Here is a 27,031-nt window from a genome sequence, read left to right as displayed (position 1 = left end):
TATGCATAAGCTGATTCCTTGTTAAAGGAAAAAATCAAATGTTCTCTCAGTGATAGAAATTCTTTAAGTTACTATGCAATTTTTATATTTTAGGCATAATTAATATTTGTCACTAAGTTTATTGAATTGTTAATTTGAATTTATCTAGATTATAAAATTTAACATTTATGATTAAATTTTCCAGAGACAGATTGTAAGTCGGGAAGACAAGAGTCAGCATATTATAGATGGAAGTTCTTACCATAGCCCAGCTGAGAGATAATAAAGTCAAATTCCTCAATGCTGTGGATACTTGCTAGGTCACCACCCTCCTTCCTACATGCTCTTAAGGCATCTCTTTGTATTTTCTTCTCCTCTCTGTAAATCTTGTAACAGTGACCTGCATATGGCCACCACTGACTTGGGCAGTTGGTAGGCACATCACTTTCTAGAAAAAAAAAAGAGTTTGGAAAACACTTTAAAAGAGTTTTAATTGTAACAATATTTTCTATTAATAACATTCTCTATAGTAAACAGTTCATTATTATAGGCAAATACAGCTAATAGTTATTTTCTGTTTTTTGGCATAGGTATTCATAAAATATAGAGAAGAATGTGTTTGATATTAGACTAAAAATGATATGGAAGCCATCTTTCACTATAAAATGAAGCCAAATGAGAAATCTCTTTTACTTTTCAATTATGCATACAAGGCCACATGAAGATACAATAGATTATCTCTTTTTGTATTTTATCATCAGTAGACCTGTCCTAGCCATGTCCTATAAATATATTGGAGGCACAGATTTCAAGGGGACTTTCCTGGTGGTCCAGTGGTTAAGAATCTGCCTTGCAATGCAGGGGACATGGGTTTGATCCCTGGTTGGGGAACTAAGATCCCACATGCCACGGGGCAACTAAGCCTGTGTGCCACAACTAGACAGTCCGTGCTCTGCAACAAAGATCTTGCATGCTGCAACTGAGACCCAATGCAGCCAAATAAATAAATCTTTCAAAAAGATTTCAATTTACTTCTCTTCTATGGACATTAGGGAGCCACTCATTCCTCAGAGGAGGGCAAAACTCATAATGCAATCAGGAGAAAAATGTGTTGACACAGGGCACAGAATGGGTAGGAGGTAGGGGAGTCACCAAGGAGCTTCTGAAACCATGGTACTGTGAGCTGGCCACCTGTGCCTCTGAACCAACTCACTGCCACTGACTTTCTCCCAAAAGATGACATGTGACATTGCAGAAATCACAAGGATTTCAATTCCAAAGTCTTTCAGCCAAAATCTGAATTTGCCATGAGCAAATCACATCACATGAACCAAACTATCCATATATATAAAAAATTGTAAATAATATTAATACTAATATTAAACTACCCATCCTCACTGTGTTCTTCTGCACTGGAAAACATTTGAGATAATATGACTATAAATTATAAACATGACAACAATGATGATTTAATCAAATCAGTAATAGTGACCAATATCCTATTTGTTGCTACTAACAGTTAGGGTCAAATTTCATAACCTTGATGATTGATACATTACAAACATGTACTATAATAGTAATGAGTGGGGGAAGGGACAGTAACGACATCTGAAGGCAGGAGACTCACTTTATTTGTCCCCATACGTCCTAAAATGACATAGGGCCTGGCACAGAATAAATGTGATGAATATTTGTCAGGAAAATAATTGAAGTTATATTTAATACACAAAGCTTATTATTACCATTTTATGGATACTATTTTAGAGAGCAACTGAGCAATATATCCTGCTTAAAGAGGAACTATATTGTCAAATAAATGTCAATCTCTATAAGTTTGATATGAAATATTCTCAAATGTACTGCCTTAGTAAAGTTTCAATATAAGGTATCTTTGTCATTTGATGCATTGGTCCAATATTCTCTCAAAGTCTGGGACTGTTTGCATCACCTTTGTATAAGCTCAAGATTTTGTGTACAATCATCATTCAAGTAAATAGCAGTCCTGATATTCAAACACTGTATTATTATAATAGAAAAATGCATATGTTAATTTTTAACTAGAATATAATTGCTTTACAATGTTGTGTTTATCTCTGCTATACAACAGTGGGAATCAGCTGTATGCATACATACGTTCCCTGCCTCTTGGACCTCCCACTGCCCTCATCCCATCCCCTAGGTCATCACAGAGCACCGGACTGAGCTCCCTGTGGTATGCAGCAGCTTCCCACCAGCTGTTTTACACATGGTACACGTGTCAGTGCTGCTGCCAATCCATCCCACCCTCTCATTCCCTTTCACCCCATATCCTCAGGTCTGTTCTTTACGTCTGCATCAAAAAATGCATATTTTTAGAAAATATTCCTTGTACACAGTTCCAGTAGTTACCAAGAAAAAAAAAGTTTAGTATTTCTCTGGAGCCCTCTGGTGGGATATTTTAATTTTGCTGCCCAAGAAGCTGAAAATAATGCCAGCATATTCTAAGGGCTTCAAAAACTAAACAGATAAACTTCTAAAATATTAAAAAATATGAGAACAACCAATGAAGAGGGGTTACCTGGGGCAGACACAAAAGATGGCTTGTTTCTCTAGAGCAATGCTATCTGATTGAGGCATAAGGAAATCCACAAATGGAAGCCACCTATGGAATTCTAAATTTGCTAGTACCCAAGTCAAGAGAAACAGGTAGCTTTCATTTTAAATATATCTTATTTAACCCAATATATTCAAAACATGATCATATAGTCAATTAAAAATAATGAGGTAACTTTTTTTGTCATGCTATGTCTTGGAAGTCCAGTGTATATTTTATACCTATAGCATAACTCTCTTGGAACTAGCTGTGTTTCATGTGTTCAGTGATCACATGTGGTTAGAGGCTACTGAACTGGACAGTGCGGCCCCAGAGACCCAGGGATCATGGATGAACAGGGTGGCATTGCAAGGACAAATAGTACATGAGGTGGAACTCTTGCCCAAGAGAGTCAGCAACTGCGTGTGCTTCATACTCCTCTTTGTTTTTTCAAACTCAGGCTTATTTGAGTGTATAAATAAGACAGAATGCTAATCCAGGAAGTACAGAAAATTTAAAAACTAATGGAAAGTGAAAGTTAACAAGTGAAGTAAGGCATGTAACCCAGCAGGACTTTATGGGGCCTTCAACAGACCCCACTCCCACATCCTCAGCTGTAACTTGTCTCTGAAATACCTAGACAACAGTGTCTTCTGAGTGTTTAATAAGTTGTTTTACAGATGCTAAAACCACCACCAAATGAAAGAAATTAACTACTTGATTATCATGGGCATGTAGCCCTCAGACCTGTTGGTGCCCAAGGATTGATAATATTAACCCCTGTGACCCTGCCCTGATACCTCACCATCAACCAGAGAATTGTACTTGAGCTTATCACATACCCTGCAATCCACCTCCCTTACCTAGCCTTTAAAGATGCTTTGCTGACCTGCTGTATAGCACAGGGACCTCAGCTCAGTGCTCTGTGATGATCTAGAGGGGTAGGATTGGAGGGGCAGGGAGTTGACAATGGAAAGGAGACTCAAGAGGGAAGGGGTATATGTATACATATAGCCAATTCACTTTGTTGTGCAGCAGAAACTAACACAACATTGTAAAGCAATCATACTCCAATGTAAATGAATAAATAAAAATGCTTTGCTGAAACATATTGAGGATTTAAGTGTTTTGCACACTAGCTGCCCTAGACTCCTTGCTTGTCACCTGCAATAAACACTGCACTTTCCTTCACAGCAACCTAATGTCAGCACATTGGCTTTACCGTGCATGGGCTAGCAGACCCAAGTATGGTTCGGTAACAGGCCTTGTAGAGATACAAGAATAATGGACTGAGTGCTTGACAATATAAACAAGTATTCACAAGGAGAACAAGTATTATTAGTATTTCTACTTAATAGGTAGGAAACTATAACTGGAGGGTTAAGGAACAAAGTCAAGTTACAGAATTCTGCCTACTATACCAGGGATGATAAAACCACCATTCTCCTCTTTCCCAAAGTGGCAATTCCAAATCTTCTGAAGGAGAATTATATGAGCTCTTCCAAGAGGGAGGATTATACTATTTATCATATGCAAGGAAGAGAGGAGATGAAATATAAAAATTACTGAAGTCTCTCTAAGGCATGCCCACAGTTATAAGGGTGAACCTGTAAAGTATAATCAAACCCAATAATGGGACCTTCATCTATATCCATTGGCAATCTCTGCCGTATTTGTATCCATTAAAGTTCCAAACACACCTACACTCTGCTTCAGCAATTCCACTTCTAGGAATAATGAGACACATGAAACCACATAGGTATAAAATTATTCACTGTAGCATTGCTTATAATAATAAAAAAATGGAAATAAACTAAAGCTCCATTAAGAGAGGACTAGTCAAAAAAAAAAAAAATATGGTCTCTTCCTGCAATGGCTAATGTACAGCCATAAAAATGAACATAGAAGCTATTTATGTACCAGAAGGAATAACACCCAACATTGTTATTAAGTGACAAAAGTAGAGAAAAGTGTATTATCTGCTGCTATTTGTATAAAACAGACAAAAATAATTACAAACATATTTATTTATATAGTCATAGAATAACTAGGTAAGGATATACACTCAGACACAGTTATTCAGAGAAAAGATGCATATTTGAATAAGACATTGGAGGAAATTATTATTTATCATGTCATACCTTGGACTTTCTAGCCATGTCAATCATATTTTAAAATAAATGAAATTGTTTTTAAAAGTCACAGAGAAAAAGAAAGTCAAGAATGCCACACTATCAGATTTCCCAAGCAGAGAACATACATACATACATAAGTCTCTTCGAAGTTTTAAGTGTCTCTCCAAAACAGCTGATGGTGAAAAAAAGTGTAGTTAGTTTGCTTTTGCTTAGTTTGAAGAAGGAATGCAGTTTGGCCTTGGTAGTTTAATTCTTCTATAAAATTATAATAGCATAATTGCCCTTTTTCCCTCTGGCCTGTATATAGAATTCAGTTACTACTTCTGGGATGTTTTGCTATATTTCAGTGAAGACTTCAGTTTATGTTAAACAAATAGCACTGGCTCCCAGATAGGCCATTACATAGCAAGGACATAATAAAACATCCTTTTCAGATATTGATTTCCTAGCTTGGACTTCAGTTCTGTCACATGTGCCAATTTTTTGCAGCCTATGAATATCTTTTTCCTCACTGAAAACACATGAATAATAATACCTACCACCTAGGGCAGCTGTGAAGATAAAATTTTTATTAACAATTATTTATTTATTAAAATTTTTTATTAATGGTTTTGCTCCTGCTGGAACACTCGAGAACACTCTGGAAACGTTAGCAACCAAGACAAAGACATTTGTAGGAATATCATTAAGTTGCCTCCATAAATGATCGATCAAACCTGTCATTGCCGACAGTTAGGACTAGGCTGTCATTTGACCTCTAAATTATTTTATGTACTTCAAATCAAATAGATCACTTACCTGAGGGGATAACAAAAGGATTTAAAGTGGTGTTGCCTTTTTTGCAAATATAGCCTAGTTTCTGAACACACTGTAGATTTTCCCATTTAGCATTTTTTCCAGGATTAAGTGACACACAGCTTTTTCCTGGTTCTGCTGATGGACTTCCTTTGGAGAAAAAAATAAAATTAGGATTACTGTAGTATGACAAGTAGATAGTCCCTCACAACCTCATGTGTTTATCCTTGGCATTTAATGGATCCCCAGTTTTTTGCTATACATTCACAAAGAAATATTTACTGCCTACAGAGCAAAAGCTATGTTGGATACTATTTGTTTTTCCGTTGTTGGCTCATCCCAGTACTTAAAATGTTGATTATACAAGTTTATTTCTTTGGTTTTTTTTAAGACTTTTTTTTTTTTTTTTGATGTGCATCATCTTTAAAGTTCTTATTGAATTTGTTACAATATTGCTTCTGTTTTATATTTTGGGTTGTTTTTTTTTTTTTTTTTTGCCTGCAAGGCACATGGGATCCCAACTCTCTAACCAGGCACTGAACCTGTACCCCATACACTGGAAGGCAAAATCCCAACCACTGGCCCAAGGAAGCCTCAGTAAGTTTACTTCTTTGAAATAACTTTTTCCCCCGACGAGATCAAATAATAAAGCTAAATCTTAAACTGTGAACAGTTTTCACACTGGGCTATTTTATGTATGAAAGTTAAAGTTTGAAAGTGTTAGTCACTCAGTCGTGTCTGACTCTTTGCAGTCCCATGGACTGAGCCTGCCAGAATCCCCTGTCCATGGAATTTTTCCAGGCAAGAATACTGGAGTGGGCTGCCATTTCTTATTCCAGGAGATCTTCCTAAACCAAGGATTGAACTCAGGTCTCCTGCACTGCAGGTGGACTCTTTACCATCTGAACCACCAGGGAAGCCCCTCATTTTATGTATGATAGCGGGGTAAATAACAAGAGTTTGTTGTGTGGATCCCAACAAACTGTGGAAAATTCTTAAAGAGATGGGAATACCAGACCACCTGGCCTGCCTCTTGAGAAACCTGTATCCAGGTCAGGAAGCAACAGTTAGAACTGGACATGGAACAACAACTTCCCTATTCCTTCCAAATAGGGAAAAGAGTAAGTCAAGGCTGTATATTGTCACCATGTTTATTTAACTTCTATGCAGAGTACATCATGAGAAATGCTGAGCTAGATGAAGCACAAGCTAGAATCAAGATTGCTTGGAGAAATATCAATAACCTCAGATAAGCAGAAGACACCACCCTTATGGCAGAAAGCAAAGAACTAAAGTGCCTCTTGATTAAAGTGAAAAAGGAGAGTGAAAAGTTTGGCCTAAAACTCAACATCCAGAAAACTAAGATCATGGCATCTGGTCCCATCACTTCACAGCAAATAGATGGGGAAACAATGGAAACAGTAGCAGACTACTTTTTTGGGGCTCCAAAATCACTGCAGATGGTGACTGCAGCCAGGAAATTAAAAGACGCTTGTTCCTTGGAAGAAAAGTTATGACCAACCTAGACAGCATATTAAAAAGCAGAGATATTACTTTGCCAACAAAGGTCCATCTAGTCAAAGCTATGGTTTTTTCAGTAGTCATGTATGGATGTGAGAGTTGGGCTTTTAAGTTGAGTGCCAAAGAATTGATGCTTGTGAACTGTGGTGTTGGAGAAGATTCTTGAGAGTCCCTTGGACTGCAGGGAGATCCAACCTGTCCATCCTAAAGGGAATCAGTCCTGAATATTCATTGGAAGGACTGATGCTGAAGGTGAAACTCCAATACTTTGGCCACCTGGTGAGAAGAACTGACTCATTTGAAAAGTCCCCAATGCTGGGAAAGATTGAGGGCAGGAGGAGAAGGGGACGACAGAGGATTAGATGGTTGGATGGGATCACCAACTAAATGGACATGAGTTTGAGTAAACTCCAGGAGTTGGTGATGGACAGGGAAGCCTGGCATGCTGCAGTCCATGGGGTCGCAAAGAGTTGGATACGACTGAGCAACTGAACTAACACAATATTTCAAACTAGCCATATTCTACATAGTCAATACCCTCCCAAAAACCTAAGTCAAGCTAACTGTGAGGACCAGCTTAGAGACTAGCTGGACATGGGAAATTTTTCTAGTTAGAAAGAAGAGGCAGGAAAGATGGCAATAGGAGAAAAAGAGAAGAATGTCACCAAAAATGCAAGTCCGTGTGCCCCGATGCACAGGGAGGACAAACAATTCTAAAAAACATTGGAGTTTGGAACAGAGAATTGTTTACTGTAGGACCATGTAAGAGGATAGGTGTCTCGTGCCCCCAAGAACCCCAAAGTTACTGAAGTCCCCACTTAGTCCATCAGTCATGTCCAACTCTTTGCAACCCCATGAACTGTACCCCCCCAGGCTCCTCTGTCTGTGGGATTCTCAGGCAAGGGATCTCCGACCCAGCGATTGAACCCCCATGTCTTGCATTGCAGGCAGGTTCTTTACTGTCTGAGCCATCAGGAAAGCAAATCTGTACCAAACGAATGTTATTCTCTGTCCTGATAAAAAAGGCACAACTTTGACTCTCCAAGGTCCCAGTCCTGGCTAAGCAGAGGCAGAGCTCAGTTGATGGCTCCCTCAGGACCAGGTCCCCTGACTCTGCCCAGCTGTCATCTCTGAAGGGAGCTAGGTATCCAGCCCAACTGGCCCTCAGGCTCCTCAGGCCACCCAAAGAGGGGAGACCAGGTCCCACAGACTGTGACCCAGGCAGACTGCCACCACCACGAGGTCACAGAGGCAGGAACGGGGAGAGGTTCGCCACTGCCTCAAGGCCCAGTCCAAGGCTAGTGGCTGGCCTTGGTGGGGGCTCTGGAGCCCAGCAAGACACAGCCCCCAGCCCTCTGGCCCAAGGCTAAGTGAGCTGAAGGGTCTCAAGGGAGAAGACCACGATCCACCTCAGACCACCACTCCACTGTTGTCTGAATCTCCTCACTAACTGTCCTTTCTTGATGGTTGGTTGCTTGTGGGAAGATTCCACTGAGGCACTGACCAATGGCTGAGCAGGACCTGTTGCCTGGTTACAGACTACAGAGTAATAACGCGCAGCAATGGCTGCTGTGCTAAGGGCTGCGCTTCTCTGCATGCACTTACAGGAAGAGCTGCTAGAAGTAGCAATGTGTGTTCAGTTGCTTCAGTCATGTCCATCTCTTTGTGACCCCATGGACTGTAGCCCATCAGGCTCCTCTGTCCGTGGGATTCTCCAGGCAAGAACACTGTAGTGGGTTGCCACACCCTCCTTAAGGGGATCTTACCCACCCAGGGATCAAGCCTGCATCTCCTGTAACTCTGCAATGCAGGTGGATTCTTTAGCTAAGCCAACTACTTCTAGGGAAGCCTAGAAGTAGTAATATGCCACCCTAAATGCTGACAAAGTATTCCCAAGAGCTCAGACTCTCTCTCAAGATTTTAAACTCAGCCTACTGAAGAATATTTTTAACAGCTAACCTCTCATCCCATTGCTTACTAGAAAATGATTAAAACACCAGGTCAAGTCAGCTTGGCGAATGCACTTGATACAAGGATCAATACCCACATTTCTCATGCTTTTCTATCACTTTAATATATGATTTTAAAACCAGGACTGGAAAAGCTAGCTGCAGCTCCCAAGAGAAGACAGGATGATGAGTCACACTTTCTTTATGACTCTGCTTGGTCACTTCTGACATGTATACAAACTGGGTCTGGGCCACACTTTCCCTTCCTGCAAGATGGAATCACATTACCTGCTCCATAAAACCTTTGTCAAAAGTGTTTGGAAGTTGCTTGAATAGCACAGAAAGAAAAAACTGTTAGTGATGAGGATAAACCTTTTTAAATGTGTTGGTTTTATGGCCAAACTTCCACTATAACTGAACTAACAGATAAGGTACCAGTACTAGAAAGAAACTTTCAAGAAACAATATTTCACAGCTAGTAGTACTTAACTAATATATAACTATTAAATCATAGTGATATAGCTATTTACCAATAGAACACCAATACCAACTTTAATATATCAATTATTTGTCTTAAATGGTTACTATAGTTACATATTTGCATTCACACTTCCATGTCATTTGTATAAAATATTGTTACTTAAAATGTAGATGCACTTTAATAGATGTATTACTTTGGAAGTACTAAACTGAATGCTGATTAAACAGTTTATACAATTAACCACTTCTAATATCCCACAAGGTTTCTAATTTTTGTTTGAAGAAACTCTCATTTCAGAAGTTGATTTAATCTCAAACCTACTTCTCAGGAATTTGATTTAGTAAGAAAGGACATTTCTTTTCTCATTACTATTCCAATTTTATTCCTCACTTTCACCGAAGTTAACCCCTCAATTTTCTCACTGAACTCTTAGAATGCAAATGGTTAAATCTAACAATAACTGTCACTTCAAACTGAGTAATAAAATGATCTAACAATCTATAACAATTAAGCAGCAAAGAATAAACTCTAATCCTCCAATAAATAATTATTATCCAATCATCTGACTGAGTCAACTGGAAGTCTCCAATTTAACTTGACTGAGTCAGAAGGCAGACAAATCAAATTCTCACTCATAAAAAAGCACATCTTATATTCCTCTGCAGCAACGCTTACTTCCCATATCCAGAGGAGAGCAGAGCTAATGCTAGTGACAGACTCGTGACCATCGTGCACTGAAGCAATACATTGAAAATCAAATTGCAGAGTAAAATCTAATGTTTAAATCAACATGTCTCCTCTAAAAAATCCCCTCTCACGTTTTAGCATATTCCAAATATCACCTACTTATTTCAAAGCTTTTCTTTTTCTTTTCAATATCATAAGACTGTAACATAGAAAGTGGAGAGTTTAATCCTCTAAGCCAAAAGCAAAAATCATTCAAAGGCTTTAAAAAGAACTCTGATCATATGAAAAAACAGCACACCAGTATTTTCCATCACAGAAATGATAAATAGACATGACCCATCCTTTCCCACACCTACTGCAGACGTCACTAATCCTTTCCTGCACACTTTCCTAATAAATCAAGATTAGTACAGGATGGAGTGTGGGTTGGGAGTTTAGAATCATACTCGGTAGAGAATGCCTCAGGGGTCCCCAACTTCGGGGATCTAATGCCTGCTGATCTGAGGTGGGGCTAATATAATAACAACAGAAGTAAAGTTCACAATAAATGTAATGTTCTTGAATGAACCCAAAACCATTACTCCTCCTTCTTGGTCCATGAGAGAACTGTCTTCCACAAAACCAGTCCCTGGTGTCAAAAAGGCTGAGGACCACTGCCTGAGGAAGTGACTAACAAGGGTTGGTATTGGTGGGTAAGATGGAAGACTTTTTGTCATCACCGGTCCTTTGTTTTCTCAGAATAATTGCTGTATATGTAGTTGCATCTTTATCATTTAGTCTCCTTTTATATTCTGTTATCTCTCTGTCAAAGCTATGGTTTTCCCAGTAGTCATGTATGGATGTGAGAGTTGAACTGTAAGAAAAGCTGAACGCCAAAGAATTGATGCTTTTGAACTATGGTGTTGGAGAAGACTCTTGAGAGTCTTCTTGGACAGCAAGGAGATCAAACCAGTCTCTTGAGAGTCCCTTGGACTGCAAGGAGATCAAACCAGTCCATCCTAAAGGAAATCAGTCCTGAATATTCATTGAAAGGACTGATGCTGAAGCTGAAACTCCAGTACTTTGGCCTCCTGATGGGAAGAACTGACTCATTTGAAAAGACCCTGATGCTGGGAAAGAATGAAGGTGAGAGGAGAAGGGGATGACAGAAGATGAGAAGGTTGGATGGCATCACCAACTCAATGGACATGAGTTTGAGTAAACTTCAGGAGTTGTTGATGGACATGGAAGCCTGGCACGCTGCAGTCCATGGGGTCACAAAGAGTCGGACATGACTGAGCAACTGAACTGAACTGAACTGAACCTCTGTGTCATGACAATGAAGAAATTAGTTCAGAGCCTTCTCTGGCCTTCAAAAAACTGGAAAGCTATTGCAGGCTTGATTGTCCCCTGTGTTTTTTGACAACTAAACTACAAATTGTTAACAAAATTGTTCATGAATGATAATGCTAGTATGGAATATTACAACCTGTGGCTGGAATTATTTTTAATCCAACTCTATTTGATTAAAAACAGGAGAAAATGGTGTTAGTGTAGACTTTCAGATCATGATCACGATGACAGAAATATGGCAAATATCTCATGGCTCAAGATAATGAGAAATTCTCCAGCCCAAAATAATTTAAATTTCTTAAATTCATAGTGTGTGTAGATGTAAACAAATATGCATAAAATCTTTGAATATAATATGTAGCATTATATATTATATAAATATCTCATAAATATAAAATAAAATATTTGAATATAATACCTAGAGCATCAAGGATACTCTGAGAATATATACTTTTGAGTCCTGTATTGATTTGTGCAATAATCCTTCCAGACAAGTCCTTTTCCCAGAAAGCTGGAATATCCTTATAATTTTAGTGTATTCGAATCTAGCTGGCAGGTTTCTAAGCAAGGTAAGAAATGGACTGCATTTGATGAAGTCTCCCAATTATGCCCTTCGTGATCTACACGTGAGCTGATGGAGATCTCCAAGGTACCAAGATAAATTAAATGTATATGAATTCAACCAGCTTAATCCCACCGATTAAATCAGACAAGCTTAATCCTACCTGGTAACCAGTTCAAATATCGGAACGGACTGCCCCCACTCCACTGCCATCCACTGTTGAAATTTAGACTGTTTAGTCCAATCCAGAGTCCTGAAGTCAGAGAATTGGTTAAACCTATAAGACAGAAGCAAAACAAAAACTGTCACTCAGAAAAGATGGTGAAATAAAATTCAGAATTAAGTACTTGAATCAAAATGTATTAGAGAGAAGTCATGAAAATCATGTCTTGCAAATCTCCTCTGAGTAGCCTAACAACCTAAAAGCAAGTATAACTGTTACCTCCACTGGTAACATCTAAGTTAAGAACATAGATAAGCAAGGAATGTCCTTGTTGGGAGTCTAACTCAGATATGACCAGGCCTCAGCCCCCATCATGTTGATGACTATTACAGGATCATGTGAACATGCTTTTAATTTGGAGAAGACTCTCTCAGACTATCTTCAAACCAAAACATGTTTAGTACATTTTAGAGAAAAAATAAGATTGATTTTGTATAAAAGTCACCATTTCCTATCATGAGAAGTTGAATACACATTTCAATCCATCACTCTTATTACCCTGCCCTCATATTTCAGAACTTACTCTCAGAATCTTTTATTGATATTTTTAAAAATCAATTTTTTCCTCATGAAGATGATGATTAAAATCTAAACACTATGTGCTTGTTCTCCTACAAACAATGTTTTATTTAGGTAGTTGCCCGTACGTGCTTACTTGCTTCAGTCCTGTCCGACTCTTGTGACCCCATGGACTGTAGACTCCTCTGTCCATGGGATTCTCTAGGCAAGATACTGGAGTGAGTTGCCATGCCCTCCTCCAGGGGATCTTCCCAATCCAGGTACCAAACCTGGGTCTCCTGCGTCTCCTGCATTGCAGGCAGATTCTTTACCATTGAGCCACTGGGAAGCCCATTTAGGCAGTTAATAAATCCTAATTACAATGTTTCAAAGTCTGTGCTTGGCTTGAGATGGAATAAAGAACAAAACAGAAGCAACATGGACCTCAGCCCTCCTATGTTAAAAAACTCTAACCTTTTATTACTTATAACTTTAAAAAAATTAGATCTGTTGTTCTCTATATATTCTTTTTAGTTGATTAAAGAGTTAATGATAGCATATTGAAAAGCAGAGACATTACTTTGCCAACAAAGGTCCGTCTAGTCAAGGCTATGGTTTTTCCAGTGGTCATGTATGGATGTGAGAGTTGGACTGTGAAGAAATCTGAACACCGAGGAATTGATGCTTTTGAACTGTGGTGTTGGAGAAGACTCTCTTGAGAGTCCCTTGGACTGCAAGGAGATCCAACCAGTCCATTCTGAAGGAGATCAGCCCTGGGAGTTCTTTGGAAGGAATGATGCTAAAGCTGAAACTCCAGTACTTTGGCCACCTCATGCGAAGTGTTGACTCATTGGAAAAGACTCTGATGCTGGGAGGGATTGGGGGCAGGAGGAAAAGGGGACGACAGAGGATGAGATGGATGGATGGCATCATGGACTTGATGGACATGAGTTTGAATGAACTCCAGGAGTTGGTGATGTACAGGGAGGCCTGGCATGCTGTGATTCATGGGGTCGCAAAGAGTCAGACACAACTGAGTGACTAAACTGAACTGAACTGAAGTGGCTCAGTGGTAAAGAATGCATCTGCCAATGCAGGAGACTTGGGTTCGATCCCTGAGTCGGGAAGATCCCCTGGAGAAGGAAACAGCAACCCACTCCAGTGTTCTTGCTTGGATAATCCCATGGACAGAGGAGACTGTCAGGCTGCAGTCCATGGGATTGCAAAGAGTCAGACATGACTTAGCAACTACAACCACCACTCCACGCTGAATTAGAGTTGACAAAAAGTGCAACTGACAAATTTCAAACTCTGTATTAAATATGTCACTTAAACCTGATGAGTATCTTCCACAATTTTTTCTCTAGTGTGTTTGTAATTTCATAAAAAAGATTACCAAATGTTTTTAGTATTATTACACAAAGCATCAATTCCACATGCTAAACTTTTTAATGTTTAATTATTATGCATGCATTGTCTGAAATGGTTAATACCTACTTTTAAACTTAGTTATAAGACACAGTAATGTCCAATATTACACCATATTTTTCTTTTCTATACTGTGGTCCAATGTGTTCTCCAGCTACCATCATAGGAAACTGGCAAAAACAATCAGAGTAAACAAGCCAATTTCACTTCCTGTATCTTATTTCAGTTCTGCAAATCCTATTTGTGCACATACATAGTTATAAATCAGTTTCAAGAACTGAAGATTTAATTGAGTGTCCCAACATTTTTGAGGGCAGAAGTAGAAGAAACAATGAAGTGACGATGGGTGATGTAAGAATTGGCTGCTGGGCAGAAGCCGTTAACCCAGCTGCTGCTGTTGCTAAGTTGCTTCAGTCATGTCTGACTCTGTGCGACCCCATAGATGGAAGCCCACCAGGCTCCCCCATCCCTGGGATTCTCCAGGCAAGAACACTGGAGTGGGTTGCCATGTCCTTCTCCAATGCATGAAAGTGAAAAGTGAAAGGGAAGACGCTCAGTCATGTCCGACTCTTAGTGACCCCATGGACTGCAGCCCGCCAGGCTCCTCCGTCCATGGGATTTTCTAGGCAAGAGTACTGGAGTGGGGTGCCATTGCCTTCAGCAGATAATGTGAAATCAGATTGCCAGTTTACTAGAATGAATTTTCTAGAACAAGGGGCTGTTGACATCTAAATTAAGAATTCTCCTTCATGCATTGGGGACCATCAGATCTTTGCTTATTTTGTGAGTGAGACCTGGGCAGAGTGTAATGGAAAGACAGAGCTGAATTCCAATTCAGTTATTTTCTGAACATCTGGGATAAGGCAAAATTCTTAACTCATCCCTCCTTCTGTTACTTTGTCTATTAAGTGAAGACAGTAATTCTTATTTACCAGTTTTAGCATCAGCTTTAGAAATAAAGCTGTGTCTGACACACAAAAGCTGTTTCATAAATAATAGCTGATTTGATTTCAGAGTCATTAAAGAGGCTTATACCTTTGTGTCAAATGAAATTTACTCTTAAAAATTCTCACATAAAATAAATCATATTTTATTTTAAAAGTATAACTATTGTATTTGTGGCTTTTAAAAAATTTTAGTGATCTACTTCCCAGAATGGAATGAATGACAATCTCCTACTCACACCTTCATTTTCTAGAGTCTTCGCCAATTTATGCCAATAAATTCCAAATGTCATGAATACCTTCTTTCCAGAAAAACAAAAGTCTGTATTAATTTTTAAATTCTCCCTCAGACTCCTTTTGTCCCCTCATGCTTGGTATTTCTAACTTGGGAAAAGCAGGAGGGACTTCCCTGGTGGTACAAAGTGCTTCCAATGCAGAGACATGGGTTTGATCTTTTGTCAGGGAACTAAGATGCTGTGCAGTATGACTAAAAAAAAAAAAAAGAAAGAAAGAAAAGAAAAGGCAGGAAATGCTACACATCTCATTGGAGAAGTCATTCTTACCCGGATTTCAATTCAAATTTGCTGACTGAAATTCCAGAGGCTTGGGTGAGATTCAGCTAAGTATCTGAGGTGAACTCTGCCTCGAAATCTCTTTGGGCTTGTTTGCTCCCCTGAGGACACAATAATAGCCCTTGCTGATTAGGGAAGCATTTCCTGCAGCCAGCGCCTGATAGCAGAGCTGGAGCCAGAAATGTGGAAGTGAGCGGAGGGCTGGGGCAGTGATGCTGTCCTGCCCACGTGGCCCCTTTGCTCTAGGCAGCTGGAAAGAGAGTCCAAAAGTAACCTGTGCTCTGTCCCTTCGCTTCTGGAAAGCCAGAAAACAAGCAAAACTCAGAAGACTCAAGATAACACAACACACAAACAGACCCATTAAAAAAAAAAAAAAAGCCAAGTGAAACCATTTCAACTGATAGAGTTTTCTCTCACCCATGCAAGCCAGCACACATCACACCAGGATTGTCAGCTCATCATTTCTCTTCCTTCATCATCTACATAAATTTCATCTATCTCTGTCTGTTTTCCTCTTCTCCTTATCTTGATACATGGTTATAAACATTAATCCCTCTGTACTTTGTCCCAACACTACATACAAAGGCCCCAAAGACCAACACAGACCAGGACAACACCCCGGTGAGGTCACAGCGCTTTTCTGTCTTCAGTTTCCTTACTAACGCCGGAAAGAAAATGGCGGCTGCAGTTACACTACTAGGAAAAATGTTATACTTGGTGTTTTCAAAGTTGTACTTGGTGCCTAACTATTGCAATAAAGCTTTCATTACAGTGGAGCCAGTTTTCATGATTTAGTCCTCAGAAATGGGCAAGAAGCAGAAAAATCTTTCCTAATAATGCCTTGTATATTTCACAAAGTTGTACTAAAATATAATGCATGTTACATTTTTTTCTAACTAAAATAGGATGCAACCAGCATCTTGAAATTCAGTTTAAAAATAGTAACTTATAGGAGAAATGTGTTTCACTTGATGGAGATATGATCCAAAAAGGGTTGGAGAAAGCAAAGTCCTAGATAATGAGGTAAGGCTGGGGACAACTCTGTCCCCCATACCAGGTAACACACACTTTCTCCCTTAACAGATGATATCACTGCAGCATAGAAGCCTCAGGAATTACCCCCAAGATCCCCCAGCTTCACAGATCAGGGGCTCAGGCAGTCAGGCTCCTAAGTCTGTGCCCTACACCTCTGAGCTCTGCTGCCTGCTGTCCAGGCAGATGGAATCAGTAGGCGTTTTTGACACAGCGGGTACTGAATACAGTGTTTTACCAAGTGTGGTCCTCATCCACTTGCCCCAGAATCACCTGGAAAACTGATCATATGCAGATTCCTGGGCTCCCACATTACACCTACTAATCTACATTCTCTGGGGGTGTGCACCCAGGCAGCTTCACTTTAACAAAGTTCCCTAGTGATGGATAAGCAACTTCACACTTAAGAACCATTGTCTTCTTGCCATAAACTGACCACTGGTCCAAATGTGAGGCTGAATTTCTAAATAATTGCTTTTCTTGTGTTGCATCCTCATTTGTCAGCAAATATTCTTCAACACTGTCTTCCTTGGAAGGTTCTGCTGTGAATCTCTCTGGGGGTGGGGACATACCTAGTCACAAGACATCCCTCACTTTCAGCCATCTGCCCCTCCAATCCTTTTTCTACACAGCATTCAGTTTGCTCTCTCTGTGGCATTTAATGATAATTTGTATTTATTTGTTTGTTTTCTTATTTATGTGTTTTCCCCATTGAACTTTAAGCTCCACGTGGACAGGATATGACTGGCTTTGGTATCATTATGTCCCTAAGACCTAGAACAGTGCCCCATGCACAGATACCACCTTGTAGAATGATGAATGAATTTAAAACAAATGAATATTAGGGGAAGTAGAACATATATAAGTAACTTTTATAAAACTGGTAGACAAATAAGAGAAATGCAGACAGAAAGGGAGAAGATTGCCTTTCAACTGGATAACATGTGGGGAATCCCAGATACAAAAAAATGCCATGGAAACAGATGTGGAGGTGAGAAAGTATGAGACATTAGATGAGAAACCCAAAACTTTTCTTTTGTCAAGACTGTGAAAAGCACAATGGGGAGCAGCACTCAGTGGACAGGTGACAGCCCTTGGAAGTCAGGCAAAGATGTGTTGTTAATTATTTGATAAGAAACGAGAAGCCACTAAGGGTTTTTTCAACATGGTGGTGACCAGAACAGAGACAGATTAAGCTAGAAGCAGGGTCAAGGTGAATGGGAGGAGAGACTCTAGAGCAGGAAATGGGGGATGCTCTTAATCTCATACTTATTTCTGGTCCTGATCTCTCTGTTCCCCGAGTGTGGATTACAGAAGTTAAAACAGAACTTCTCATCTCAAGCAAACACTAATTCTTTTCATTTTCACATATAAACCAATGCTTAAAAAAAAAAAATTGTAGAAACAGTAAGACCTGAAAACCAGTAGTCTGGGAATTTGAGAGCTAGGAGGTCAAAAAAAAAAAAACAAAAAACCCAGCTCTTGTCCCTGTTTGTGGTGGGAGTAAATTCTTCAATGCTAATGGAAAACCACTGACTTGAGGCTACACCTAGAATACCTGACCTGTCTGGCACCCATGTCTTGTGTCTAAAACATTGCTAATTGATCGTGGCATCTTCTACTCTGAGCCCAGATTAATCCTCAGAATCCTTCTCAGCACAGGTTCCAGACACTGTCACAACTAATAGAAGAAAGTTGGCTACGTTCAAGAGGGAGGGGACATATGTACACCTATGGCTGATTCATGTCGAGGTTTGACAGAGAGCAACAAAATTATGTAAAGCAATTATCCTTCAATTAAAAAATAAATTTTAAAAAGTTGGGTCATGAGACAAAACCTATTTGTCACTTCAGGTGTCTTTTACAGGTTTCACATTTGTCATGCCTCCTGCACCATCTGTTTAGGACTGACTCGATCATGATATCTATAATTATTTGTGCTATCTGCTTTTAAGTTAAACTGCAACCCACTCCAGTATTCTTGCCTGGAAAATTCCAAGGACAGAGGAGTCTGGCAGTCCATGGGGTCGCAAAGAGTTGGACACAACTGAGCAACTGAGCATGCATGCACACATAGAAAGACAACAATCATGACCTCACAACTTTGTTTTCATTTCACATCATTACCTGTCAGGTATGTCTGCTCATGTATCTCTGTGATGCTCAAGAGTTCGGCATCCTGTTGTTGGCAGCTCTTCCTCGCCTGGTGCCAAGTTAAAGCAGCTTTGGAATTTATCTGATAGTAAATGCTGGTCAATGGATCCTTAGTCCATAAGCTTTCACTGCCTTCAACTGCAAAAGAAGCCAAAAGGAATTGATTACATTACCCAGGGAAAGGATTTTCAGGGAACAATATTTTTTAAACAATCTTGGTAGTACTAATGCCTAAAACATTGTATTTCTTTTCCTTTTATTCTTTCTTTTACTTAGGTTTAAAGTGACTATGAAATTGTCTTGACTCCTGAAATGAAGACGGGGAATTTTCCAAAGATCCACCACATTGCATTTCTTTCATGTGCCTTAAGAAAGAAAGGAAAGATATTTGTCTGTTTTTCCATTAGGATGCTAGAGATCAGATGAGTTGAGAAGTGAGGCAAATACAAAGATTAAGAACAGTGGTAACAGGGACTTCCCTGGTGATCTGGTGGCTAAGGGACTCACTTTCAGTGCAAGGGACTTGAACTCGGTCGGGTTCAACCCCTGGTCAGGGAACTAGATCCGGCATGCCTCAACTAAGATGCTGTGTAGCCAAACAAATGTGTGGTTCTTTAAAAAAAAAAAGAATAGAGATAACAACCCAACTTCCTTAATCTAGAAAAACAAGAAAGAGAAGAGAAAATAAATATGTCTTCTTGTGTCAATGTATATGTCACCTGCACTTTCTAGTTTGGTCTTTTTAGACCAAAGACACAGGCATTACAGGCAAAGGCCACGGATTCCACAGACTGAGCAGAACTTGCCTCCATGCTCTGTCACTCACTCGTGATTTGATCTTTAATTAAAGCAATAGCTTCTGGAGTCTCATTTTCTAATCTCTAGAATATATTACACATTGTGGTGGTTTAGTCGCTAAGTTGTGTCCAACTCTTGAGACCCCATGGACTGTAGCCCACTAGGCTCCTCTGTCCATGGGATTCTCCAGGCAAGAACACTGGAGTGGGTTGACATTTCCTTCTCCAGGGGATATTCCTGACCCAGGAATTGAACCAGGTCTCCTGCATTACCGGCAGATTCTTTACCAACTGAGCTACAAGGAAAGCAGAATATTACATGTTGGTACCTCTCAGTAATAGCTTATCATTATTTTTTTTCCTTCAGAGTAAAATAATTTTTAAATTTTTACCTTATTTTTTTCCTTTGCTACTTTACACTTCCCAATATATTCTATAAACTTGGCAATATTCTATGAAAGGCCAATAATATAGATGAATAAGCATTACTGATAGCATTTTGCATATAAGATGATTGGGAAATGAGTCAACAATTGAAATATCTTTCTGTGCTTTGTGTTATAAAAACTTTTCTTTCGTCTTTTTAGTAATATAAAATTCTACTTACAAGTCTTGTGAAGTCATAACCCTTTCATTTATTTGTAAGGAAGAGAGAAAAATTATGTTACTTCTCAGATTTTCTGAGAAGTATTCAATTTGCTAAGAAACTGGACAGTTGTCCATGTGTATAGAGCCTATAGTATTCATATGCATATGCATATGCTGCTGCTAAGTCACTTCAGTCGTGTCTGACTCTGTGCAACCCCATAGATGGCAGCCCACCAGGCTCCCCCGTCCCTGGGATTCTCCAGGCAAGAACACTGGAGTGGGTTGCCATTTCCTTCTCCAATGCAGGAAAGTGGAAAGTGAAAAGTGAAAGTAAAGTCGCTCAGTCGTGTGTGACCCTCAGCGACCCCATGGAATGCAGCCCACCAGGCTCCTCCATCCATGGGATTTTCCAGGCAAGAGTACTGGAGTGCGGTGCCATTGCCTTCTCCATTCATATGCATATAGCCAACATCATATATCGCATACAGTCTACACTATATATGCATATAGCTTACTCTCTATATACACATATATACTACACTTTATATATGCATATAATTGCAATTCTTTGTATCTGACAAGGAAGTGACCTTTTTCATACACTTACCACACAGTATGATATGAAATTTAAGGTCCATGAAACACTAAAGAGGAAGATAAATATGTCAACAGTTCATCTGGGCAACAGCAGAGACATTTCTAAGATGTTTTAACTATAAAATCATTATATTTTTATATAAAAATAAATTTGAGTTAGTAATGTTAAATTTAATTTAATGTAATTTGAGATCTTACTAGTTTAATGTGTAATTGGAATTTTCTCCATGTAAGTGAGATGATTCAAACGAGACTGATTTGAGGTTTATTTGAAGAGGAAGCTATTTTAAATAAATATTTTTAGAAACTTGGAGGTTTGGCTTGTATTGTGGTAGAAAGTGTGAAATATAAGTGAAGTAAGCCAGAAGGAAAAACATAAATACAGTATACTAACGCATATATATGGAATTTAGAAAGATGGTAACAATAACCTGGTGTACGAGACAGCAAAAGAGACACTGATGTATAGAACAGTCTTATGGACTCTGTGGGAGAGGGAGAGGGTGGGAAGATTTGGGAGAATGACATTGAAACATGTAAAATATCATGTAAGAAACGAGTTGCCAGTCCAGGTTCGATGCACAATACTGGATGCTTGGGGCTAGTGCACTGGGACGACCCAGAGGGATGGTATGGGGAGGGAGGAGGGAGGAGGGTTCAGGATGGGGAACACATGTATACCTGTGGCAGATTCATTTCGATATTTGGCAAAACTAATACAATTATTTAAAGTTTAAAAATAAAATAAAATTTAAAAAAAAATAAAAAAGAAAAATAAAAAAAAAGGGGGGGATGATTTCTCATCTAGGAATGAAGAAAAGGGATATAAATGAACAAAGAAAAAATACAAGACTTTTCTCTTCATTTAAAGAAAGAATATTTTTCATTTTAAATCAAAGAACTAAAACTTATTTCTCAATGAATGCATAGGTTTGCTGACCCTCTATCTCCCCAAATTGTACAAATTCCCACAGTAAACCAGCACAACAGATACTGAGAGCTAAAATTGCAAGCTATGAGGAACTGAGAGAAAGGGGGCTTTTCCTTTTCCTGTTGCCCTGATACTTGAAAATAAATGTCTAAATAGAAGGAAAACATTACCATAAACAATAAAAAGGACAATGAAGAGCATATACAAAATGTCACTAGGTCAATAGCTGGGACCTCATCTTCCTGGATTGAATCTGCTAGTTGACAGCCAACATAAAATAAAATGCTCTTTTGAAAGAAACACAAAGCAAGGACGATGAAATAGTTTGGGAAACTGCAAAACTCTTTACGAAAGGCATAAATTGTATAAAAGGTTCTTTAAAATCATAATGCATGCTGAAGTCAAAAGTGTTTTAAATTTCTACAGTAATTTCTCTTTTATAGTTAACTGGAAAAAATATACAGTTTGCTTTAAGACATAAATTGGAATCAATGAGACTAAAAATTTATTCTAGAAGATACTCAGTTTATCCCTCCAATGCACGTCTAGCCAGGGTGGTGAGTTTTCACTTTTTGTGTGTGTTTTTTTTTTTAATGATTACTGGCTCACCATTTGTCTTCCACTTAATGATTCATTAAATCATACATGCAACCAACAACACATCTGTCAACACCGTGGAAGTGTAAGATGTTGAGCTGGACCCATGAGATCTGTAGCCCCAAGACACTACATGATAACAGATTTAGAAAATACTATTCCCGCAAAGTCCAGGACAAAGATGCTCCTCCATAACTGGAAAACAAATACTGCTTTATCTTATGGGAGGAAAAAGGTTAAATTTAGTTTTCAGACAGCAAATCTTCTAATACAGAGATCAGACATCAATCAACTTTCATGGGAATCAAACCTTTAGTTATAGGGGAGTTCCTTGGGAATACAGTGGTTAAAATATTTGTCTTCCAGTGCAGGGAGTGTGGGTTCAATCTCTGATAGGGAAGCTAAGATCCCACATGCTTTGTAGCCAAAAAAAAATCAAAATGTAAAACAGAAGCAATATTGTAACAAATTCAATAAAGACTTTTAAAAAATGGTCCATGTAAAAATATCTTTTAAAAAAATTAAATAAATAAAGGTTATCATAAAAGAGAAATGAATTTACCTCACCCAAGAATGGGAGAGTGGTTCCACTATGAACACAGGAAGACTGTGAGGTTTTGTGTGTGCTCAACCAGAAGAGAGGGACTGTACCCAGAGGGGAATTGCAGTAATCTAAGGGGCTGAGAAATCAAATTAATTTTTAGTGTGATTTTTAGGAATTAAAAATCAAAAAAGAGGTAAATAAACATGACTCTTGAGTTTTGGCTTTACAAACTAAGATACTTCTGTAAACTGGACTGTTTTTTTTTTTTTTTTCCCCACAATAATCCTTGGAATACTGTGATGGTAGGTGGATGTGTAGTCCTGAAAGTTTAGTGGTAAGCAACACTCTTGCCATGCAGATGGTCTCACAACACCCCAGACTGCCTCTGAGGCTCTGCCCCTGCACCCAGCCCTTAGCAGGAGAGCAGAAAACAGGAGCTCTGATTCCATAGAATCTGAATTAGCAAGAATAAGAAGTTCAGGGGGAAGGAAAGGATGAGAGCAGCTGGCAGCAAGAGGTATAATGGAAAGGGAAGCAAAGAACTCTTGTTTCTCTGCATTTTTCACCCCTCTCTCTGCCTTCCAACACAAATGCCCTCCTCCATCCCACCCAAAATCTGCTACCCTGCTTTCTTTTTTTGTTTTTTGGCTGAATGGTGTCATATGTGGAATCTTAGTTCCCCAACCAAGAACAGAACCCCATGCCCCCTGCAGTGGAAGCATAGAGTCTTAACCATTGGACTACCAGGGAACTCCTGCTGCCCTGCTTCTTAACAGATTCTTGAGCATGGAAAGTACACCAAGCATTTTGATGGCCCCTCCTATCAATATAACAAAATAAGTTATTTTGCATCATTCCAATAAGACTAATATTTTCATTTTAGAACCCCTTCAAGCATAGACATAACTCACTTCCATTGAAACTATGTTAAATTAAATGATAACTCTTTTTAAACTGAATTTAAGAAGAGTAGCATTACTATCATTTTCACAGTAAGGAACCCTTTTCATTACACTGACACAAAATTCAGGCATCCCTCACATCTCTCTCTCTATCAAACTTCATGCTGTAGCATTGCTTAAATTTTATTTTTGATCTATAGTTTAGTAAAGGTAAACCATTGGGGGGTTGGAAAATGGGATGACCACCTCTGGTATTAAGTATATACTGTATCATATACCATATAATTTGCCTTAAAGTCTTAGAAAATAACTGACAGTAACAGTGGAATGTGAAGAGAAGAAGTATTTAGTGGAAATAAAGGGGTCATTTGATGCAACCCAGGGATAAGAGTCAGAAGATGTGAGTTGTGGTCTTTAACCAATACAGATCGCTCTCTCCATGAGAAAATGGGGACAGTGACATCTGTACAGGGTTGTGCTGGTGTATGATCTGAGATAATAAATGAGAAATCACATAAAGGAAAAAAGGAAAAAAATACACAAGGTTTTATCACTAGGTTGCCATATTAAATATGCCAAAATTGTCTTCAAGTTACTTACACTTCAATGGGCAATATCCAAAGAGCCTATCCGTGTCATAATCCGTAGTAGTTCCACACCACAGCCAGCCGTCGGATCGTCCAGCCTTTGTGCACTCCCCGTACCACTTGTTTTCAAACTTGAATGGAAACGCACAGGTTGCCCCATTGGCATTGCCCAGGAGTGTGTACATGGCTAGAAGAGACACACCGACTTGCACTTAGAAATGATGTGAATTTCCTGAACACTGACTTCCCAATCAGAAGGTTACTGCAAGAACCGGTCTTACTCTTCTGATGACACCTCATGCCCCACACAGGGAATTCCCCTGTATTTCCATTCCCTCTCGACCCCTGTCTTTTGCTCATACAGCAGTGTGTCCTCAGGAACAACTCTAGTACCGCTTCTGTTCCGCTGTCTTTGGCAATAGGTTTTCCTCTTTGCTCTCGCAAGCCAAAAGTAGTCAGCTCTACTGCCAACTTTGACTTCTGCCTTTCCTCCAAATAAAGAAAAGGCTATCCTTCCTCTTGGTTGAAGTTGGAGAATTATTGAATCTCTAGATTGAAAAATAACCTTATAACCATGGAACCCAAACACACAGTCAAAACTTCAGTCCCCTCCAACCACTCCTACCAAGACACACTCCACTTGAGTCCCTCAACAATGGCCAAGAAAGGGTAGGAATTCTCATATAAATCTCTGATTCACATCATGGAAAAAAGCACTCAAAACCATTAGATACTATCTATCATCAATATCTGTCTTTTTCAAAAAAAAAAAAAAAAGAGTCCAAACAGATCAAAATGAGAAGCTCTAGGTTTACTTAGAAAAGGAAGTTGAAACAAATATAGAACCATTGTGGATTATGGTTTGGCTTAAGCCAAAAGGATTAGAGAAGGTCACATCTCCATTAAGAACCAAACCACCCATGTAGCTAAATTCTCCAGTACGTTCAGATTATCTCTGGGAGATAATTTCTATACTGAAATATTTAGTCACTTGTGACCAGTTGATATTCAGAATTTTTTCTAGATAAGAATACTTTTTTCCTAATTGTTTCATAGATCTATGACTTTAAAAAATTCTTTAAAGACATCTTGAAAGTTATTTAGATAATATAACAGTTGTAAAGCACATAGCATGGCACCTAATGTACATAAGTAAAGTGAAGTGAAAGCCACTCGGTCGTGTCCAACTGTTTGTGACCCCATGGACTACACAGTCCATGGAATTCTCCAGGCCAGAATATGGAGTGGGTAGCCTTCCCCTTCTCCAGGGGATCTTCCCAACCCAGGGTTCGAAGCCAGGTCTCCCATGTTGCAGGCGGATTCTTCACCAGCTGAACCACAAGGGAAGCCCAAGAATACTGGAGTGGGTAGCCTATCCCTTCTCCAGCAGATCTTCCCAACCCAGGAATTGAACCAGGATCTCCTGCATTGCTGGCAGATTCTTTACCAACTGAGCTATCAGGGAATCCCAATGTACATAAAGAGCATGACAAAAATAAATGACTTACTTATTTCCCTCTTTTCCTTACTTACCTCTTTTCCTTTTCCTTTATTCATACTTATCCAGTCTACCTTAAAAGCTAGGTTTATTTTCAATTCCCTCAAAATTACTTTTTTCCCAATTGAAAAGTGAAAGTGAAGTCATTCAGTCGTGTCCAACTCTTTGCGACCCCATGGACTGTAGCCCACCAGGCTCCTCCATCCATGGGATTCTCCAGGCAAGAGTACTGGAGTGGGTTGCCATTTCCTTCTCCAGGGGATCTTCCCGACCCAGGGATTGAATCTGGGTCTCCTGCATTGTAGGCAGACGTCTTACCGTCTGAGCCACCTAGCTGTTAATAAGCTTAAAATGTGATTCTAAATTTGGTTCCACTAAGTTATAGGACTATTTTTCTAAATCACAGATTGTATAAAAATATGTTGAATTTGTAATAATTATGCCATTGTTCTTTTGTATGAAGTAAACCTGATAATGGAGAAGGCAATGGCACCCTACTCCAGTACTCTTACCGGTCGCAAAGAGTCGGACACGACTGAGCGACTTCACTTTCACTTTTCACTTTCATGCATTGGAGAAGGAAATGGCAACCCACTCCAGTGTTATTGCCTGGAGAAAACCAGGGACGGGGGAGCCTGGTGGGCTGCTGTCTATGGAGTCGCACAGAGTCGGACATGACTGAAGCAACTTAGCAGCAGCAGCAGCAGCAAACCTGATAAAGACTACCTAGGGCTAGTCTCACTGCTTATTAAAGCAGCCAAGGAATTTTTAGAGCTCAACTTACAAATGCCAATCAAAAATGGCTTTTTAAGGACTAATTCAATGTATTTATTTATTTTGTTAACAATTTTGGCCACACCACAGGGCATGCTGATCTCAGTTCCCTGACCAGGGATTGAACCCACGCTCCCTGCAGTAGAAGCACAGTGTCGTCCACTAGTCCCTAACTTGATTGATTAAACAAAGCACTGATGAGACCAACTTCAAGAACAACTCATGACACAGCACTCATTGCTTCTTCCTCTTGTGGTCCACTCTTCCAGACAATCCTCAGATGCTTTCAAATCTACAAAATCTAATTCTATTACTCAAAATTAAATCTTTGGTCTCAGACAGTATTCCTCCC

At 39.3% G+C, this 27,031-nt stretch overlaps 1 protein-coding gene across 2 annotated transcripts in view; it reads right to left on the bottom strand.

Moving 5' to 3' along the window:
• MRC1 (mannose receptor C-type 1) overlaps positions 1–27,031 on the bottom strand; it is a 113,804-nt gene that overhangs the window by 70,239 nt on the left and 16,534 nt on the right. The window contains exons 3-7 of one of the 2 annotated variants that reach the window (XM_061436158.1): positions 24,421–24,594; positions 18,838–19,002; positions 12,177–12,290; positions 5,485–5,631; positions 242–427 (exon numbers count right to left, since the gene is read on the bottom strand). In XM_061436158.1, coding sequence (XP_061292142.1) covers positions 242–427; positions 5,485–5,631; positions 12,177–12,290; positions 18,838–19,002; positions 24,421–24,594 — 786 coding nt within the window. The remainder of the gene's footprint in view (positions 1–241; positions 428–5,484; positions 5,632–12,176; positions 12,291–18,837; positions 19,003–24,420; positions 24,595–27,031) is intronic. The other variant, XM_061436159.1, reaches the window with a different exon arrangement.

Source organism: Bos javanicus, chromosome 13 (genome assembly GCF_032452875.1).
Source record: "Bos javanicus breed banteng chromosome 13, ARS-OSU_banteng_1.0, whole genome shotgun sequence".
In the NCBI taxonomy this organism is placed as follows: Eukaryota; Metazoa; Chordata; class Mammalia; order Artiodactyla; family Bovidae; genus Bos; species Bos javanicus.
This window is presented reverse-complemented; position numbering and strand designations above follow the sequence as displayed.